The 18,884-nt window shown below is 37.6% G+C and overlaps 1 protein-coding gene across 2 annotated transcripts; it reads right to left on the bottom strand.

Moving 5' to 3' along the window:
- Window positions 1-1,458: 1,458 nt before the first annotated feature.
- abhd2a (abhydrolase domain containing 2, acylglycerol lipase a) lies at window positions 1,459-18,516 on the bottom strand. 2 transcript variants are annotated; one of them, XM_053513216.1, is made up of 11 exons: window positions 18,349-18,516; window positions 16,621-16,703; window positions 16,266-16,476; window positions 10,230-10,405; window positions 9,260-9,427; window positions 8,681-8,864; window positions 6,857-6,949; window positions 6,653-6,754; window positions 5,615-5,684; window positions 4,541-4,625; window positions 1,459-2,539 (listed from the first exon to the last, which is right to left on the bottom strand). In XM_053513216.1, the coding sequence occupies exons 3-11, from the start codon at window positions 16,472-16,474 to the stop codon at window positions 2,325-2,327; spliced, it is 1,302 nt and encodes a 433-aa protein (XP_053369191.1). In that variant the 5' UTR covers window positions 16,475-16,476; window positions 16,621-16,703; window positions 18,349-18,516; the 3' UTR covers window positions 1,459-2,324. The 2 variants fall into 2 exon arrangements, with proteins under 2 accessions (XP_053369191.1, XP_053369190.1); XM_053513215.1 differs by having other exon boundaries at window positions 16,266-16,481; window positions 18,349-18,515.
- Between the last annotated feature and the right edge of the window lie 368 nt (window positions 18,517-18,884).

Here is an 18,884-nt window from a genome sequence, read left to right as displayed (position 1 = left end):
GTATTTAGACAGACTTGGTTACATGGTTTCTGTTACAAAGCTAAAAACAGTAACTTCCTTGACACGTTAGTGGTGATTTACTACTATGAAAATACATACAATCTGATTTGTAAATAAACTTGGAGAAATTATATTTTGGGGCATGTTTTATGTTTTGTTCTGGTCAGGGCCATGGTGGATCTGGAACACTGGGAAAGGCATGGGAATACACACTCGATGGGATGCCAGGGCAACACCACTTAGGGGCAATTTGGAGTAACCAAACTGTTTTGGGGGATTCTATAGGTGCCCAAGAGGTACACAAGAAGACAACATAAAACTCACTAAAATGCTTGTCATGGATTACATTTGCACAATAATAACCTGTTAGCTTAGTCCATCTTTTAATTGCTAGCAAGAATAGTATCATAGCTGAACATTTTAATTTCTACTAAACCATTTCCTTAAGAAAAAAAAATCTTCACTTAAATCTACCACTTTTTGTTTTATGTCCATCTATTCCAAATATACAAAGACATGCTAAAGAACTGGAACAGGAAGTCACTCTTTCAGTAATTCCGCCAGTGTTTACGTTTTGTTCCCTTTACAAACGACGACGGGAGAAAAAAAAAAACAGGCATGAAGCACAAATAAAAAAAGAAACAAACAAATGCTTGCAATTCACCAGCTTTCACAGACCTATGCAGTCTCCTGCTGGACTTCCTACTCTGATTCGAAGAATCCAACTCCAAGCAATCCCCTGCACATTCTTAACACCACTACAGCTATGCTCAAAATGATCTGAAAGAACATGAGAGGAACATTAGGATTTGGTGAACAGGATTAATCATCGAGTCATAGAGAGGTCATACTGGACATCTCTCCCTCTTGCTGCATTGCATGATACAGTCTCTGGTTGCATTCTCAAACTTCCTTTAACTAACTAATGAATATTATGGCAAAAATAATATAAAGTGCTTAAAACAAAAAAGGCTTTAAGCTACAATGACTCTTATCGGAGTCTTTTTTTCCACCTCAGATTGAATAACACAGTTTAACAAATATAACACAAGCGCTGACTGGGTCTGTTTGAAACATCGACAGACCAGCGAGCAGGTTTAACAGCACAGTAGAGGCACCAGCAGCACGCCTGTCTTCGCCATAAGCACATAGTGCCTGCATAACGGTTCGTTCCGTCAGTGTTATGTACAGTGTGGTAGCGTAGCGTCGGTCTACAGTAGCTGTTTGTGCTGAAGGCTTTCCTCTCTAGCAGCTGCAAGTTAACTTCTTTTTTTTTTTTTTTTTTACAAACGCTAGGGCCAGTGCATTTACGGACACATTTTGACTGAACTACAATGTGTACCATATTTTCTAGACAAGTTGCAAATCTGTGCAGAAATCGACTCATTGTTTTAAGATCTTGGTAAAATCTTGCTGTGAGATTTCCTTACAGAAAAAATGTTCCAATACTCCTCCTGGATCTTTAAATTATGTTTTTTTTTTTCTTCAGGGGTAACATGATTTTAAAGTGCTTTAATTTTATATGTAGATCAGAAAAGTCTACCATATATAGTATTAAAAGTCAAAATGTTCCTTCCCCTGGGTGCCATACATATACTGAAAGCTTTTCGTTATGTTAGTGTCACACTAAGGTCCTTTTCATTAATAATAATAATAATAAAAAATAAATAAAAATAACAACTTATACAAATGTACTATAATTAGTCTGATGCGAACTACTGGGTGGTCCATAAGTGTAAATCCATAGCCAAAACATTTATTCATAAATATATAAATTTGACACATGCCTCTTTTACAGTACCTGTGTATATTTGGGGTTCGGGAATTTTATAACCTTTTAGAACTGATCGTGTTACACGTAGAGATGGTTTCTTCCTTTACTGCAATGACTGTTGTCGGCTGATGCTGATAGACCACTGACTTCACCCTTACGTGAAGAACAGGAATAAGTCTGGTGTTGTGTCTTTATTCAACTTTCTATTAGTTAGTTATATTGGATGTAAAAAAAAAAGAAAAATATCAAATTTCACATAACGATCCAGACTTTTGGGCCACCCCTATATATAATATATGAGTCTATATTAGCATCACTGTATTAGCATCTTTGGGTCTAGAAAATATGGTATATGCATAACGCCGCCCTGATATCATCCTTTCTAACGTCTATGTGCCAGCATACATGTGAGTGATCCCCTACATATCAAACATTTTCTCTACTACTGATCATAAAGATGCTTTTTTGTGAATACAATGAGACCAGTCAGAAAGATCTGAGTGGTTTGGTGGAGAATGGGCATGAATCGACAGAGGGCATGGGTCAAAGTTTAGGAATCAGTGTTCAGGCATGTGCCTCCTGAGGCTTGGTCATCCTGGCTTTGGCATGTAGGCTTCTGCTTCTGCCACTGGCAGATGGCGTTGGCGTACCCTACAATGACCTTGTCCATCCAGGTGAGCGGTTGTGGAAAGAGAACGGCACCTTCGAAGAAGCCCAGGTGGCCACCATGCAGCGTGAGGGCAAAGATCACATTCTCTTTCTTTTCTGGAGAGGGAGAGAGAGGAAAAGGGGAGGGGGTTACTTCACACTTCAGTACATGAACCTACAATTTTAAGTGACTGGATTGTACTGGCGAGTCTGTGCCTGCGCAGAGGTTATTTTCATTTGCACCTGTTGTGATATCATCTTACTGATTTAGTTGGTTGTATTTCAACTTTCCCGAAATAAAAAGAACTGAGTACGCTATTTTACAACCGAAGCAGTTACTAGGGCAGGGGTAGCTCAGCAGGAAGATCACCAGGTCGAAACTGTTCAAACCTCAAGTCCAAGTCAACTAATCAAATGTATAAAAAGTAAAAATATAAATAAGATGAAAGTCATTATGGATGATGGATAAAAATAAATAAATAAATAAATTTATATATATATATATATGCACACACACACTTTTTTTTATCATATCCTGTCATTTGTATCTGTTTATAACACAATATCTGTTCATTCAAAATAATTTACTTCTAGCATTTTTTTTGTTTATTAGGAAACAAAAGTGTGATCACTGTCTTTAATAAATCACTTCTGATCTGTGTTTTGATCAGGAATCATCAGGAATAAACCTAATCTTAAACCTACTGTATATCACACTGGTCTATTTTAATATGTGTTTGGAATTATTTTACCTAATTGCTTAATCTTTTGTTCTTCTCAGAACTGACTGTTTTTTCCATTTTCATACCTCAGCATCATTAAAAAAGAACCACATTTATTGAGGTTTAATTAACTGATGTTAAACTGGATAAAATGTTCTCCGGCTGATGTGGAAGCTTGAACGACCTGTTCTACAACCCCCTCATTAAGCAATCTCCTGAAGACAAAAATAAACTAAACACACCCCAAGTGTAAATAAAACTTTCAACCTTAGGCAAGAAATCTTAAGTTCACACAGCAGTAAGATGTACAGAATGATGACGAATTAAGGAGGGAACAAAGTGTCTTATGAAAAGCATCAAGTCATGAGCCCTGATTTAGAATTCTAAAGCATAAATTCTGCAAGTTTCTAAAAATGTACAGGATGAATGAACACTTTTTCAAAATACATTTTACAATACATTTAGTGTTTTACATTCCATTAGTTCCCTGCCAACACCCTTTAAAAAATAACCTAAACAAAGCACATGTTCGGCTGTATTAAAGGTTAAACTTGTTCCCTTTTGGGAACTGGAAGAGCCATAATAATGTTAAGGTCCTCAACAGACAATACAATTAAATTAACATGCGATGTGAATGCAACTAATTCACATCAGCTGCAATATAAAAAAAAATTGTTGTTAAATGTTAAATCATACAGAAAAATTTCAATTGTAATTTATATTAATAAGAACACTCAAAGCCTAACAAACTCGATTAAAGGAAGACATTCAGACAACATGCATGCACAAAACATTAAAGCACTGCAACTGTGTATTAAAAATTGCAACAGTCATGCACAAAACAAGGTAACTTGAGGGTGTCTGAGGGTGGTTAGAAAACTTGGGCCTTGCAGAAAATTGTTTTAAGAAAAAGAAAGGGGAAAAAAAACAAAAGATTTAAAAAATGCATGTTCACTAAAAACAGACCTGGTCCTGATGGCAGATTCCCCTGGCTAGCTCTGTGTGAGCAATTAAAAACTAATCCTTATAGCCAGACGCCACAATAATATTGATGGAATGCCTAATGCGAGGGGTGCGAGTGCAGCTCTGCACAAAGTTCACTGATGTTGGATGTATATCTGGTGAACTGGCTATGTATTCATTAGACTATTTTAGAATTTTTTATTTAATATTAATATCATTATTATTTATTATAATTTTTTTATTTTGCTATTACAATATTTTGCCTTGTGCACCCCCTAGAGGCAGCACCACATGTTAGGAAACCTGACTTAAGTAAAAAACATCTTGAGAATTTTATTCGTCTTGGTACACTAAAATCCAAGTTTTTTTGCACGTTACCAACAAAAGTGTACATTTAGTGAAATGAAGTGTGTGTTGAGAAGCGCAGCAGTACCTGAGAGTGTGCGTGGGATGGCGAGAAGAGACTGGTGTACGAGTGGGTCATCAGCAGAGTTTACCAGCAAGAGCGGAACATTAACCTACAACACACACAAAGCAGCTGATTTAAAAAAACAAAAACAAACAAAAAAACAAGAAAGTAGTGAAATTATTTAATCAAAGAAAGACTGCAATTTATTACAGGTAATATTTACAAGAATCTGTGTAGAGTTTGTCATTAAGTTTGTTTTTAAAGATATATACTGAGATCATTTGTCCAATTGTTTGTCATTAACCTTGATATGTTTGAATACAAAACAGTACAGGTAGTCCCTGACTTACGAACAAGTTCGGACCATGTTCATAACTCAGATTTGTTCCCACGTCTGACACGAATTTCCAATATAAAGCATACCAATCCACTTGATTAAATCTCTGTCCCCTTTCCCCACACTGTCATCATGTGGCCAAAAACTGTAACCACACTTTTGGAAATAAATCTCACATATGTGAAACATACTGTAACAGTATTGTCTCTGCGTCTTTTGATCGTGAAGGGAATCCCGGACATCATTTTGTCACAGAGCTGTTTTTCACTGTATTGGACTGTAAACTTTGTTTTGTTAAAGATTTTTAAAATTAGGATTATTCACAGTCAGAAGAGCCATTTTCTATCATTATGCTCCCGGACTGATTCATTGAAACTGGTGAGATTGACTCCCACATGACCTTATTTAGATATTATATATATTTACTTACATACAAATAATATTCTATATATAGATATTGGAAATATTGGTATCTATTATCCAATGCACAATATTTACGATATGTGTTTAGGTGTATAACACATGTAAGCTTCTTCTGTGATTTGTTCACATCTACGAAAGTTCAGTCCATTTGTATCTGCGGAAATTCATAACTTGAATGTTTTTAAGTCAGGAACTACCTCTACATTTAACAATTTAAACATAGAGGTAGCATTTAATATCACAGTTTAAATCCCAATTACAATGTGTATCAAAATAACTGAAATGTCAAACAAATTCAGGTTCAAGGTTTGGACTATATAATCTTACATAGTACTCACATTGTGAATGTAGTGCACACAGCTCTCCTTCTCATAGTACTCTTTTAAGGAATCGTGTCCATGGAACTTTCTAGAAAATAAACAATTAGTTAATTAATTTAAAAAAGTTAGGTAGATTATTGTTTTTTTTATATATTATTCTACTAGAAATCATTTTGTATATAGGCATTCAACTTTTCATTTTGTCTTATTTCACAATACTTGTGCCATTTCTACTGAATATGACTAAAATGTCTACTTATATACAATTTACAATACAACTGCACACCCCTGCTTAGGTATTAAAAGACCAGTAAGACACATTTGAGCCCAGCTTTACTAATATTCCTTCATTATTACTACTACTACTACTAATAATAATAATAATAAAGAATTCTCATTGTGTAAGAAGAGGGGGAATGGGGTGGGGCTGTCAGTTTGTCTTAACAATTGAGATTTCACAACACCTGCACAGCTGTCAGTCATTCCTTATTCACATGCTTCTTGACTCATCTGCCATTAAAGCACTCGCCCATATCGGCATGCGCACATGTTAAAATGTGCATGTCGCATTTTATCCGAATTACATAAAGGTCTGCAGATCTGATGTTAGGATTTTAATAATGAAACGATTCTATTAGAAATTGTGTGATATAATTGTACACTTCATTTCCACTAAAGACTTTTTATAGATCTGTTTTGGATTTTCATTTAGAATTTGTTCAATATTTATACACTTACTTGTTAATTGTCTCTCTGAACACTAAAAAGTTTGTATGCCTTGCTCTAGCTCTGTATAACTGTATCATTTTGGTTTTAATATATAAAACACAATATGATGCATTGACTTTGTAGTGCACAATTTGTGTTACCTCATCTGACCTCAATCTTTCAAATGCATTAATAGATTTTAGCTGTTGTGTGGATCAAATAATCCTGGATCACTTAATATCAATTTCTCTATGTTCAATTATCTCTAAAACATAACTACAATGTGTGTGCATTGTTGTTACAAATAATCTACATAAGGCATTGAAATGTACAAAGCAGCACAGAAACCTCATGATGATGTCATCAATTTGCATGAGAGAGGTGGCAGTGTAAAGGCGTCTCAGATCTGCATCTATCACCTTAGGAGAGCCTCCTCTAAACAGACTGCTCCTGTGGGAAAAAATAAAAAGATGAAAAACAGCTCAGTGACTCCAAATACCAGGGAGACCTGCTCTTAACAACGAAACAGAAGACAACAGTGATTAGCTCTACCTGTGCGACAGAATGATCTTTTTCATGTTGTCAGCCATGAGGAAGTTATAGAAGCGCCGGCACTGGTCCCACTGTAGAAAGGTCTCCTGAGCCCTAAACACAAAAACACTCTAAATCAGCCATGTGCACAGGGATGATGTGTTCATTTAGAAACAATATAATTCAGGCTTTCGCAGAGTCATAGATTAGAAAGACTGGAGGTGCTGTAAATCATAAACACGTACAATATCAGCTGATAGTCTACAACAGTTCAGCTGAGCTCATGGTAAGTAAAGCAGTTCACCAGTACAAAGGTGTTTAGAGTTACAGCACTTACAACACATAATATATATATTACTAAATATATATATATATACACACACACGTTTACATATGAAGTAAATTATGATGCAGTCACTCAGTTGTAGGATGTAAGACGTGCTACGCATGTGAGAATAAGAAAGCATGCCCATAAAACCCACGCATCTAACAATAACCAAGCAACAGCTTCTTAGCCACAATACATTTTAGCTGAAAGGCTGATGAAGTAAACACAGCTGGTAGGGATATAAAAAAATAACTACAGCTACAGTGTGATGAACTCGCACCCAAACTAGGGTGTACCCCTTGTTGTGCCCCAACTCCCTTGGGCCCCTGGGCCTCCTGTGACCTTGAACAGGACAAGCTTTATAGAAAGCAAGCTACAGCTCCTTAATTAACCAACAAAAACACGGTGCATCTAGTTATACAATCGACTGAATGAAAATGTGTATGTTAATAAATACGTCTGTTTTAATATGATTTTGAGTAGCATCAATACCATCCTGTGACTGTAAGGCCATGCCTTGTCCTTCAGAACTGAGACACAGAGGCTCCTTCACCTTGTGCAGACACAATTGATATTTCAGTCAGTGGTCCTGATAAGCACCGGCATTGCACCTTCTCCTCTGTTGGTACTAAGAGACATACAGTATACAGTATGGCTTCTTCTACTAGGCTTAACAAGCACCATGGCTGCAACACCTACACTGGGATGGAGACAGACCAGGCAAGCCTCTTGACAGACACAAAAGGACCATCAGCATTGAGGCCATGATAACGACAAACACAAACTTTGTTTTTTTAGGTTTCATAGGCACCAGTCCACACAAGCAGACAGGCAGAGATACCCCTTGTATTGCGTTTTTCTTCACAAGGCCTGCCTCACTCATTCATGACTCACTCATCTTCCATACCGCTTTATCCTGTATTCAGGGTTGCGAGGGCCTGGAGCCTATCCCAGGAGACTTGGGGCACGAGGCGGGGTACACCCTGGACAGGGTGCCAATCCATCGCAGGGCACACAGACATACACTCACTCACACACTCATTCACACACTACGAGCAATTTGGGAACGCCAATCAACCTAACCTACAACAAATGTCTTTGGACTGTGGGAGGAAACCGGAGTACCCGGAGGAAACCCACCAAGCACGGGGAGAACATGCAAACTCCATGCACACAGAGATGGGAATCGAGCCTGGACGGGAATCGAACCCGGACCCTGGAGGTGCAAGGCGACAGTGCTAACCACTACACCACCGTGCCGCCTGGGCCTGCCTCCTGAAACCGAATTCAAAAAGGCGAAAATAAAGATTAATTAAAAGATAATTTCGAAATATAAGCCAACCAGCTATAAAAAGATTGGCTTACTGTATTATATCTTACTACTATGGAGACTCCAGTAAGACACAAAAACAATGTTCTAAATCACTGTGCATTGGTGCAAATTAATGAATCTTCTAGTCCTACTGTGGAACCACACTGGCCTTCAAATGATTTCACAGAAAGAAACTCTAGCTTGCCTGAATGCACTGTAACCCTGGCACACGCTCACGCAGCACAACACGCGCTCTTGATTGGCATGGTTCTCCCCCAGGAATTTGCAGACAATGTTGCCACCGAGACTGAAGCCCACGACGATGAGTTGGCTCTGGGGGTATGTCTTCTTTATGTATCCCACCATGGCAGCAAACTCCCAGGTGCAGCCTACAGAGTGTGGAAAAGAAATGTGTACAAACTACATGATTCCTGGTTACCAAAACAACTGTTGTATTTTCTGAGTATTTGTGTATAATTGAGGAATTATTCGTAGTATACAGTATGTATATTGTGTGTGAGTGCTTCGTAAAAAATGCTTTACAAAATTCAGAAATCTAGATAGTCCCCATAAAACACTTGTAGGGATACGAAACCAAACAAATGGTAAATAACTTGGCCATTTTCTTAAGTAATTTACTGTATTGTTGCCAGAATTAGCCTCGATCAGTTGCTTTGTGTTTATTGTAAAGGAGTAAAAGATCTAAAGTCAGGTTAAAGTTCTAAGGGAATAAGGAATGTTTTACAGAGTCTACAGGGCTAGAAGAATGTTTTACAGAACATACCATATGTGAACATGCGAGGGGACGTCAGCTCAATGTTAGGCAAGGCCCCGAGGTGATTGAGCACGGCACAGCGGTAGCCTTGTTTCTGCGAGTAATCCACAAAAGTACGGATGTAGTGCTTCTCACTGTGGTTCCCGATGCCTGGGCAGATAACCATGGTGACGTCCGCTGTAGAGAGAGGCGACAAGAAGATGTGACCGCAAGCAATTTGCATGTTGGTCAGGACAAGCTTGATTAGCTCAGCGATACTCAGAGAATGCAAATGTGACACCTTTTTTCATGCTTCACCCGCTGTAATACTGTAGAGACTCTTCTTCTGCTTTAGGTCAATGTTCTAACTAAACAGTGGCTATGCAATATGGTACCTCATTTTGTGAGGTGTGCATCAATTTATGCACAAGTTGATTTTATTGAAGGTTTTATATTGACCTCTATAATATATGTATTATACCATGACCAAAATATTTTGAAAATATTCAAAAATATCTTTGCCTAATCTTAACCACCATTATAGGGGAGATTCACCCAGAAGGCTTTTTGCCTTTTTTTTTGTTTCTTTTATCATAACATTTGCAATGGTAATTATTAAGGCTAGCTAGTTATGAATTACAGATAATGAGTCATTTTATTTTTTATCCCTTTAGCCTTATTACATTCCTTCACAAGCATATTGGAAATGTTTTGGACCATTTTACATTAACATATATTGCAATTTGCATTGAACAGTTTTAAAACTGGTCAAACTTGTCAGACATAACCAAGTAGGAGAAACACAGCAAGGTCCGCATCTCTGAGCTTTGCCTTCTAGCATAACTATCTACTTAGTCAGTTGCCTAATGCATTCCTTTCATGATAGATTTTTGTTCCTTTTTACATTAGCCCTTAATCTGTTTTCAGTAGTAGAGATCCTGTGGATGAATTAGCATTTCATGCAGCCTGAACAGAAAGCATACTCCCATGGTACTCTGACCTCCGCTCTGATGATCCGCCAGAGGTTCGAAGAGATCAAAGGTCGCTGTGGCGCCATCCTGCATGGGCAGATACTTGCGCAGGCCAGTTGGGTGTGGTGAACTCACCCGGCCCAGCTTTCCATACAGAGCTGTCTGTAAATGGCCACTTTTTCCCCACAGCAGCGGAGGGATGTATCTACAGGACAGAGTCAAATTACACGAATAAACAATAGCATCGCTTCACTAAACCTAAACAGAAGCACATTCTGACGGTATGTTGATATAGGGAACCATTCATGATTTAATCAATCATCGATACGCCTTCGTACTATGACTCACAGATGATCTGTGACTACTAATTACTCTGTAGATTACCTGATACCCGCCAAGCATTTACTATAAATCAATGACAAATCAATGTGTGACGTGCTTCTAAGAGGACATTAAAAAATAGGTGGGTATTTCCTCAGCAGCATCGCAGTCATCTTACTGAAATGTAAAACAGTCCGAATGATCTAATCTGATAAAGATTTAAAGACAGTAATACATTTATATTAATACTCTATATCTAATATGTTATTGTTTCAAATGGAACATTTTACACAAGGACTTGTATGGCAACTGCGACTGGACTATATTAATCATTACCATTTCCTTGTTTAGTGGCCTGCTGTCAGCTCTACTTCCTTATTAGATTTTATTGCTTCGCATGCAGAGCCCTTACGAAAATGCGACACCAGTGACAGCAAGGCCTTCTTAACTGGATTGCATGAAAATAGAATAAAGAACAGAAAGGCCAGCTATAGAAAGGTGTAACACACTAAGATCACATCAAGATCATGGCCAAAAAAAAAAATGCGAGATGGTATTATGCTGTGGGGGGAAGGGAAAAATGCTGTATTGTGGCTAAATGCTTACAGGCGTTGCTATGGGGATATTTAAAAAAAAAAGAAAAGAAAGAAAGAAAGAAAAAAAAACAGTTGTGCAATGGTGATGTCCACATGCAACTGCTGTGAAACAAGCTGCCTTCAATCTTTGAGGCAGACAAGTAAACACAGAGGTTTCGCAGATTGTTTCACCAGACAGGCTTTTCTTGTTAAGTTTGCATGCCAGTGTTAGGCTAAGACAGACACTACCTTAATCCATCGTGCATCTCTTAATTTTAAACCGTTCTGATTCAGTACTAAGCTTCATACCAGTACAACCATGTACAATATTACAGTGATGTCATAATACCACAATATGACTTATATACAGTAGGGTTAACAGCCATGTTCCATTTAGAATACAGTCGAACCTCTTGTGAGTGTTCCGCAAGACGAGCAAAGATTTTTAATAAATTTTGACGAACAAGGTTTACGAGTACCGAGTATTCGCATGCGCTTCTCGTTTTGACACAGAGCGTCACATGATCACAATGGAGCGAATGGTTTTTCTTTCTCTTGCACTGCAGAATTGTGGGTAATCGTCTTCCTTGCTGGGTCTTAATGTGCATCTCTCATTGGTATAATCAACATCCGTGCATGCATGTACTGTTTACTATAACACTGTGACCACATGTGTGCGTGTTTGTAAAACATATTTTATTATATGTTTAAATGCGTGTGTGTACTGCTTGTGTGTACCGTTCGTGTGTACCGTTTTACTATAACACACGTGTGTGCACGCGTGTAAAGAGTCTTAATAGAGAGGTCAAAGATCCATTTTCTGTCACTCTGTATCAGCCTGCCATTATGTGTCTTTCCATTAACGTCTGTGTGTGTGTGTGAGAGAGAAACTCAAATAAAAGAGGAGGAGGGGTTAGAGTGTAATATGAGAAGAGGGAGAGGAGAAGGCTCCGATTCCTTTTCTTCTCTTACTTTAGCTTCACACACACATATATATACAATCATAGTGCCTGCGCGCATAAATGGAAACACTTATCTGTCAAGATTTGTACTTTTTAAGATGAAGTACAGGTTTTGTTTTATTTTTACTTTATATTTTGTATTAAATATTTTTATGTATTTATTTTTTTGGGCTGTGCCACGAATAATTTGAGTTGCCATTATTTCTTATGGGGCAAATTCGCATTGATTTACGAGTGTTTTAAAATACGAGCCTACTTCCAGAACAAATTATGATCGTAATCCAAGGTTCTACTGTACTTTACTGATGATCACAACATGGGTACATCCAATCACTGTGAATGGAAAATGGAGCAAAAAGCAAAAGTGCGCTGAAAAAAAAATCATCAGGGAATTGGGTTAGCTGTTCGTGACATGCTGTTGCTGTTAAGAGTTAACATTTGAAAATACAAAAGCCAACTACTCAAACTAGACTCGTTCTTTATCTAAAGCTCCTGAGAAGCCAGCACCTATTCAAGTACATAATCCTTAATTAACATCTGTTTTATAACACTGCTGTATTTATTACACATTATGAAACTGGTGAAATGGTAGAAACACTCTTCTGAGGCACAATGCTATAAATGCATAAACTATAAGAAATGATATAGGAAGTGATATTACTGTTCTCTTAAGGCATGTCTCATGATTATCAGTAAGCAACGAAAAATGCATTTATGGGGCTTGGTGAACGGAAACTCTAGCAGGGACTAATTAGAAAGATAAAAAAAGAAAAAAAAAAAAGATGACAGTTAAGTAAAGTAGGCTGCACGGTGGTGCAGTGGTTAGGACTGTCGCCTTGCACCTCCAGGGTCCGGGTTCTATTCCCAGCCAGGCTCAATTCCCTGCTCTGTGTGCATGGAGTTTGCATGTTCTCCCTGTGCTTGGTGGGTTTCCTCCGGGTACTTCGGTTTCCTCCCACAGTCCAAAGACATGTAGGTTATGCTGATTAGCGTTCCCAAAATTACCTGTAGTGTGTGAATGGGTGTGTAAGTGTGTGTATGTCTGTGTGCCCTGCAATGGATTGGCAACCTGTCCAGGGTGTACCCCACCTTGTGCCCTAAGCCTCCTGGGATAGGCTCCAGGTCTCCGCAACCCTGGATACAGGATAAAGTGGTATAGACGATGAGTGAGTGAGTTAACTAAAGTACTGATCAGATGAGTAAATTTAGCTGCAGTTTATCCTGACAGGAACAAACAGGATGAAGCAGCTCATGAATACTGCCAAACTCAGAGACAATTAGGGCTATATAAAACACTCGGTTGCTTTGTGTTTATGTTTCCCCAAGCGCTTTGTTTCTCTCCTCTGCTATTATCACTAAACTGCAGTAATAAATAAACGATAAGCACACAGGAGGCAGATGAACAGCAGTGCCACGCTGGCTCGACTGGCCAATTAGTGTTCAAAGGTCCAGACACATACAAGTTTGTGCTCTTTGCTTTCACATCCAGGGCTTCTGTATCATACAGAACGACGTCTGGACAGATCTCTGAAATGGCTCGGTCACATGAGCTTTATGGCAGGAGAGACGAGGCACGCTGGCTGCTGAATCGATTGATCTTTCAACTCAGGGAGTCGTGATTCGTGTGCCAGGAAACAAACGATTACATAACAAGTGGCGATTTAAGGTTATAAAAGAGTCAGCCACATGCTCTTCATGCTAATGAACTAAGTGGGAGCAAGGTAGAAAACACACAGGCAATAGATACGCAAAACCAGTGTTAACAAAAATGTAAATCAATCATAATAACAGGGTTAGAACATTGAACAGAGCTATCTTGACTATGTGAATATTTCCGCTTGTACAAAAGCAAACACAAGGTTATTGATGATGTGTGTTTTGAATTACAAAGCGCTTACAGCAACACTACCACACCTACATTACACCCTTTGCAGTTTAAACATTACAAAACTCTCAGGGAGCAAGCTATATTTATCAAGTATATTCAAATAATCTTCTTTGTAGGACTTATTATATGAAATTTACAAAAAGCTATGGAATTTTATTTTTTATTTGTATCATTCCAGAGCTCTTTCGTTCAATGAAAAAGGTATGTCAATAATGTGGACCTTGATCGATCAGCTTTAAATTTTAGCATTACTGACGTTTTATACACGTTTCAGTTGTCTGGTTTAAATACTTTAATAAATTAATACGAGAAAACTAGCCTTTCGATAAAGACAGAAGTACTCCAGGCCGAGCCATCCTATCGACATTTATTCCGCATTTTGTCGTCTAGGCTCTCTATGAGTTTTTTACTAAAGTAGATATAAATGTTTTTACTGATGTAAATCAGTAGTGCCGTAGCTATACCTGTTGAATTACAGGTGATTAGCATTTAAGAACACATGGCCGGAGTATGAAAGAAATTAACATTCCCAAAATGTTTATTTGTTTGTCTACAGCTAAATTTTCACTACTAAACTACTGATATAAGGACCTTACTGATAAATTCAAAAGATATATTATCTTCTAAAGAGATAATATCTTAAAAGCTTTCCTGTTGATTCAGGTTTCCATGGTTACCTCTACTTGTTGCAAAGTTAAAACAAGACTCCTTCGAAAATGATAAATATACCCTTACAGTCTCCTGACAGAAAATATTATCATATCAACAAATACAGATTAAAAAATAAATAAATAAATAAAGTGTTTGTTATCCAACCTGCTTAAGTATTAGAACAAGCGTTTTCATATTAAACTGAGGTTTGCCTCACAGTCAAATTACTACAGCAAATTTATCAACTTCTTATGACCCATCAAACACAGTATTATAAAAGTATTATATTTAATAGAAGTGTTTAAATCAACTTGTATAAAAACAAACTTAGAAATTAGAGATGGGAGAAGATAATATTCATTCAGTTATGTATCACAATTCTTTCATGTGGCGATTCATGTATCAGCAGACTGACTACAAAATCGATTAAAACATTTTTTAAAAGATTTTATATATGTTTGCATTTGCAGAGTTAAAAATGTTGCTGTTCCTCTATAATCCTGCAAGTGGCATGATCTAAACAATTCACAAAGCAATCCATTGGCAAAGTTCGTTTAGAACTGTAAAATCTAAAAAATTATAATAATATTGAAGCCAAATATTTATAAAATTGTGCCTACAAAAGTCAAATCGTCATCTAAATATCATGATATTATCGTATTAGGGCGTCACCATTTATTCTAATTCCTATTAGAAAGTGCCCAGTCTGTAGATTTTTTTAAAAACCTAGACCTGACCAACTAAAGCAATCCCAGATCATAACACTGTCCCTACAGGCTTGTACAATAGCCACTAGGAATGATGGGTGCATTTCTTCACCCATGTCTCTTCTTACCCTGACGTGCCCATCACTTTCTTAACTGGGTAAAACTGGACTCATCACACTACATGACCTTTTTCCAATGCGCTTCGGTCCATTCTTTATGCTTTCTAGCAAATTGATGCCCCCTCGCCTCCATCAGATGTGGTTTTCTTATGGCTAAACCATAATCACTGCAGTAACTATCCAGTGGAAGTCTCTTAACTATTTAAGCTTGGATAAATCCAGGTGATTACTTCAGGCACCATAATATCCATGATCTAACTTGTTATACATGTTTATCATGTCTGTATTATTATGTACAAACCCAATATTCAATATTTTTTACTTTCAACAACAATTCATACAATTAATAAATAAAATAAGAGTAATACAAAAGAACATTTTCTGCCTGTACAGAAAGCAACACATTACACAACGGACCATTTTTCAGATAAAAATAATTGTAGGTTTTTTTTTGTTCATTTCCAACTGAAAACTGGTCAGTCATGTAATATATTCTTTACATGCATGCAAATATTCTTCTGTAATGTTTTTTGTACATAATAATGCAGATGTGATAAACATATACAACTAAAAAATCTAAAAAGACAAGTCTTGCACCACCTCTTATTTCTTTATAGAGCCAGACTTTATTCTAAATATGTGTGTATGTGTAATATACTGTATATTTTTCACATAAAGACACGCGCACTTGTACACAGTGCATGCACACGTACAAACACACACACACACACACACACCTATGTATGGGGACAGCCTGTATAGAATCTTATTTTGAGTAACACAGTTGTGATGAATTATGTAGGATGCATTTAAGGATGAAAGCGTCCACCCACAACACTCACTCTTTGGTCAGGAGAGGGCAGGATTTAAGCAGGAAGCGATTGAGCGCTGTGTCCTGGTATGTGACGTCCGGGGGGGCAGTGGGGCTTTTCAGATTCAGACATCGGACAATGATGTACAGTATGGTGGCGACGGCTGCCAGCTTCATCCCGTCGAACATGGCCGGCATCTCCGGCGCCACCGTGTACACCTCTGACTCGTGCGTGTTCATGGCTGGCCTGACAAGAAAAAGATGGGGAAATAAATAGTAAAAAAAATATAGAAGACAAACAAACACCACAATATAAAAAGGAACGTAGTTCAGAAATAATGTGCAAACAGGAATTATTGTGTTATTTATGCAAATGTCTAACTTACCCTGTTGTTTGTGTGGATTTCTAGATTGTAATCTCTTATGTTTGGATAAAGAACACTGAGCGGTCACAGTGATCAGGTCCAATCTGTAAAGAAAAATAAATATAATAATAAATAATTACAGTGTTTAAAATCAGATCTGGAATATATTCGTATTTTAAACTAATTTGTTCATCTAGTTTATTTAGGCAGAAATCCAGCGGTCTATCCTCAAATGCTGCAAAAAAAGTCTTGGATCATTGGCCACAGCTACGATCACATGCTAAGGTTACAAGCTGTACAGCTTCCAGGCTAACCTAGCCTGACCTAAATTTAAGAGCAGGTTACCTTGAATAATCCCACGGATGTCCACACGGTCAGGAACTTTAAAATCGGACAACACAAAATCATTTCACAGCAGCAGTAAAACACAACAATGAGGCACAGCCTTATTATTTTGACCGCATTCACACTAATGAAAGCTCTTAAAATCATTATTATTGTTATTAACAACAACTACAACGACAACAATAATAATAATTTCACATTATTTCCTTATACTAACCTAAATCAAACTGAAAAGAGATATTCAAAAACAATTCAAATGATATAAAATCTTCAAAGAGGTGATGACTAGGGTGAAAGTGTTAATAGGCAGATATATCATAGAAATATAATTTTGTAGTGTATATAAAAACCATACGAGTCACAAGAAATAATCTTTTTTTTTTTTTTTTTTTTAAAGGGCACAGGTGATTAAAAATAAAAGAAATACAATGCAACCTTGATGAGCCATTGCATTTAAAAATAGATTGCTAGACAGATAATGACATGAAGACAAATAGACAGATCCGACGTTACAAAAATATTAAGACTGAAAAACCAAGAGCTATGTTTTCGCTTCAGTTCAGTAGGTCATGACTCTGGATATTGTTGTCTTATATTATTGCATTATTTTATAAACGGTATATAACGTCAAGAACACTACAGCGAGGGTAAAAATACTAACATAAAAATTGATGACAGATGATTAGACAGAATGATAGATAGACAGACATGAGTAAAGACCGGTAGATGGACAGATGAATATAAATAGATTAGAAGTTAGACATGTATAAAGACAGATGAATACATTTAAAAACATGTAATAATAAAGACAAATAGTCACGAGCTAAACATAGACAGCTGGACATGAACACACCTAGTGACACATATAAATACAGATGAATGAAGGCAGTCAGAGAGACAGACACAGAGTTACATGTACATAAATATAAAGACAGAAAAAAAAAAAGATTTGCTTTAAATTCGGTTCAGGAGGTCGTGACTGCGGATAGCGTTAAGTCTTTCATTACTACATTATTATACACACAGTAACACACACTGCAGTCAGGGAGGAACAATGTCAATCCATTTCCCGTTTATTGACACGTTATTTATGAATTATTCTGAGATAACAAGAATTTGCCTGTTTGTTTTTTTTCCCCTGTTGAGGCCGAAACGCGTTACTACCACAGCAGCATCACACAGCTTTGCACCATTCTCAGCATTTCAACTAATAAAACTGTATGAAGCTATTTTCTAAGCAGTGTGACAGAGAAAGTGAATAGAGGAGTGCCGCACTTAACGTTAGACTACCGGATGGGAGAGGCCAGGGCAGGAGCTAGCCCGCGTTAGCTGCGCTAGCTAGAGGACAGAACTAAAGCATCAGATCTAACTGAAGATTATTCACTGTTACTGAACATGGCCTACCTTTATTCACTCACAAACAGATCTTTCTCCCGATCAGGTTAGCTGTCTCTGCATCTATCCATACGGACACCCTGGGTCTATGTTTGTCTCCGCATTTATCCGCTGTCCCTTTAGAGTAGATTCTCGTTCTCTCTCTCTCTCTCTCCCCTCCTTCTCTCACTCTCTCATCCCAATTACAGTTAAACACAGTGATATCTTTCCTACCCGTATTCCGAGCAATCCCGCCTACTGCGTCTAGGCTCTGTGATTGGCTATTAATCGCAGCAATAACAATCTCTAGCCAATCCTAGTATCAATAAGCGGACACTGTGTGTGTGTGTGTGTGTGTGTGTGTGGTGGGTGGGGTGAGGTGGGAGGGGGGACACCGCCGCATAGCAATTGTTATACTTCCGAGTAAAATAACGTTGATTTGCATATGCGATTCTTATTGGTTTATGCCGTCATGTGGCATCTAGTGATGGGAAATTTGAATCATTTTAGTGACTCGGTTCTTTGAATCTCGTTCATCAAAAGGCAGGAATATTTTTTTTGTCTGA

Source organism: Clarias gariepinus, chromosome 15, assembly GCF_024256425.1.
Source record: "Clarias gariepinus isolate MV-2021 ecotype Netherlands chromosome 15, CGAR_prim_01v2, whole genome shotgun sequence".
Classification (NCBI taxonomy): domain Eukaryota; kingdom Metazoa; phylum Chordata; class Actinopteri; order Siluriformes; family Clariidae; genus Clarias; species Clarias gariepinus.
This window is presented reverse-complemented; position numbering and strand designations above follow the sequence as displayed.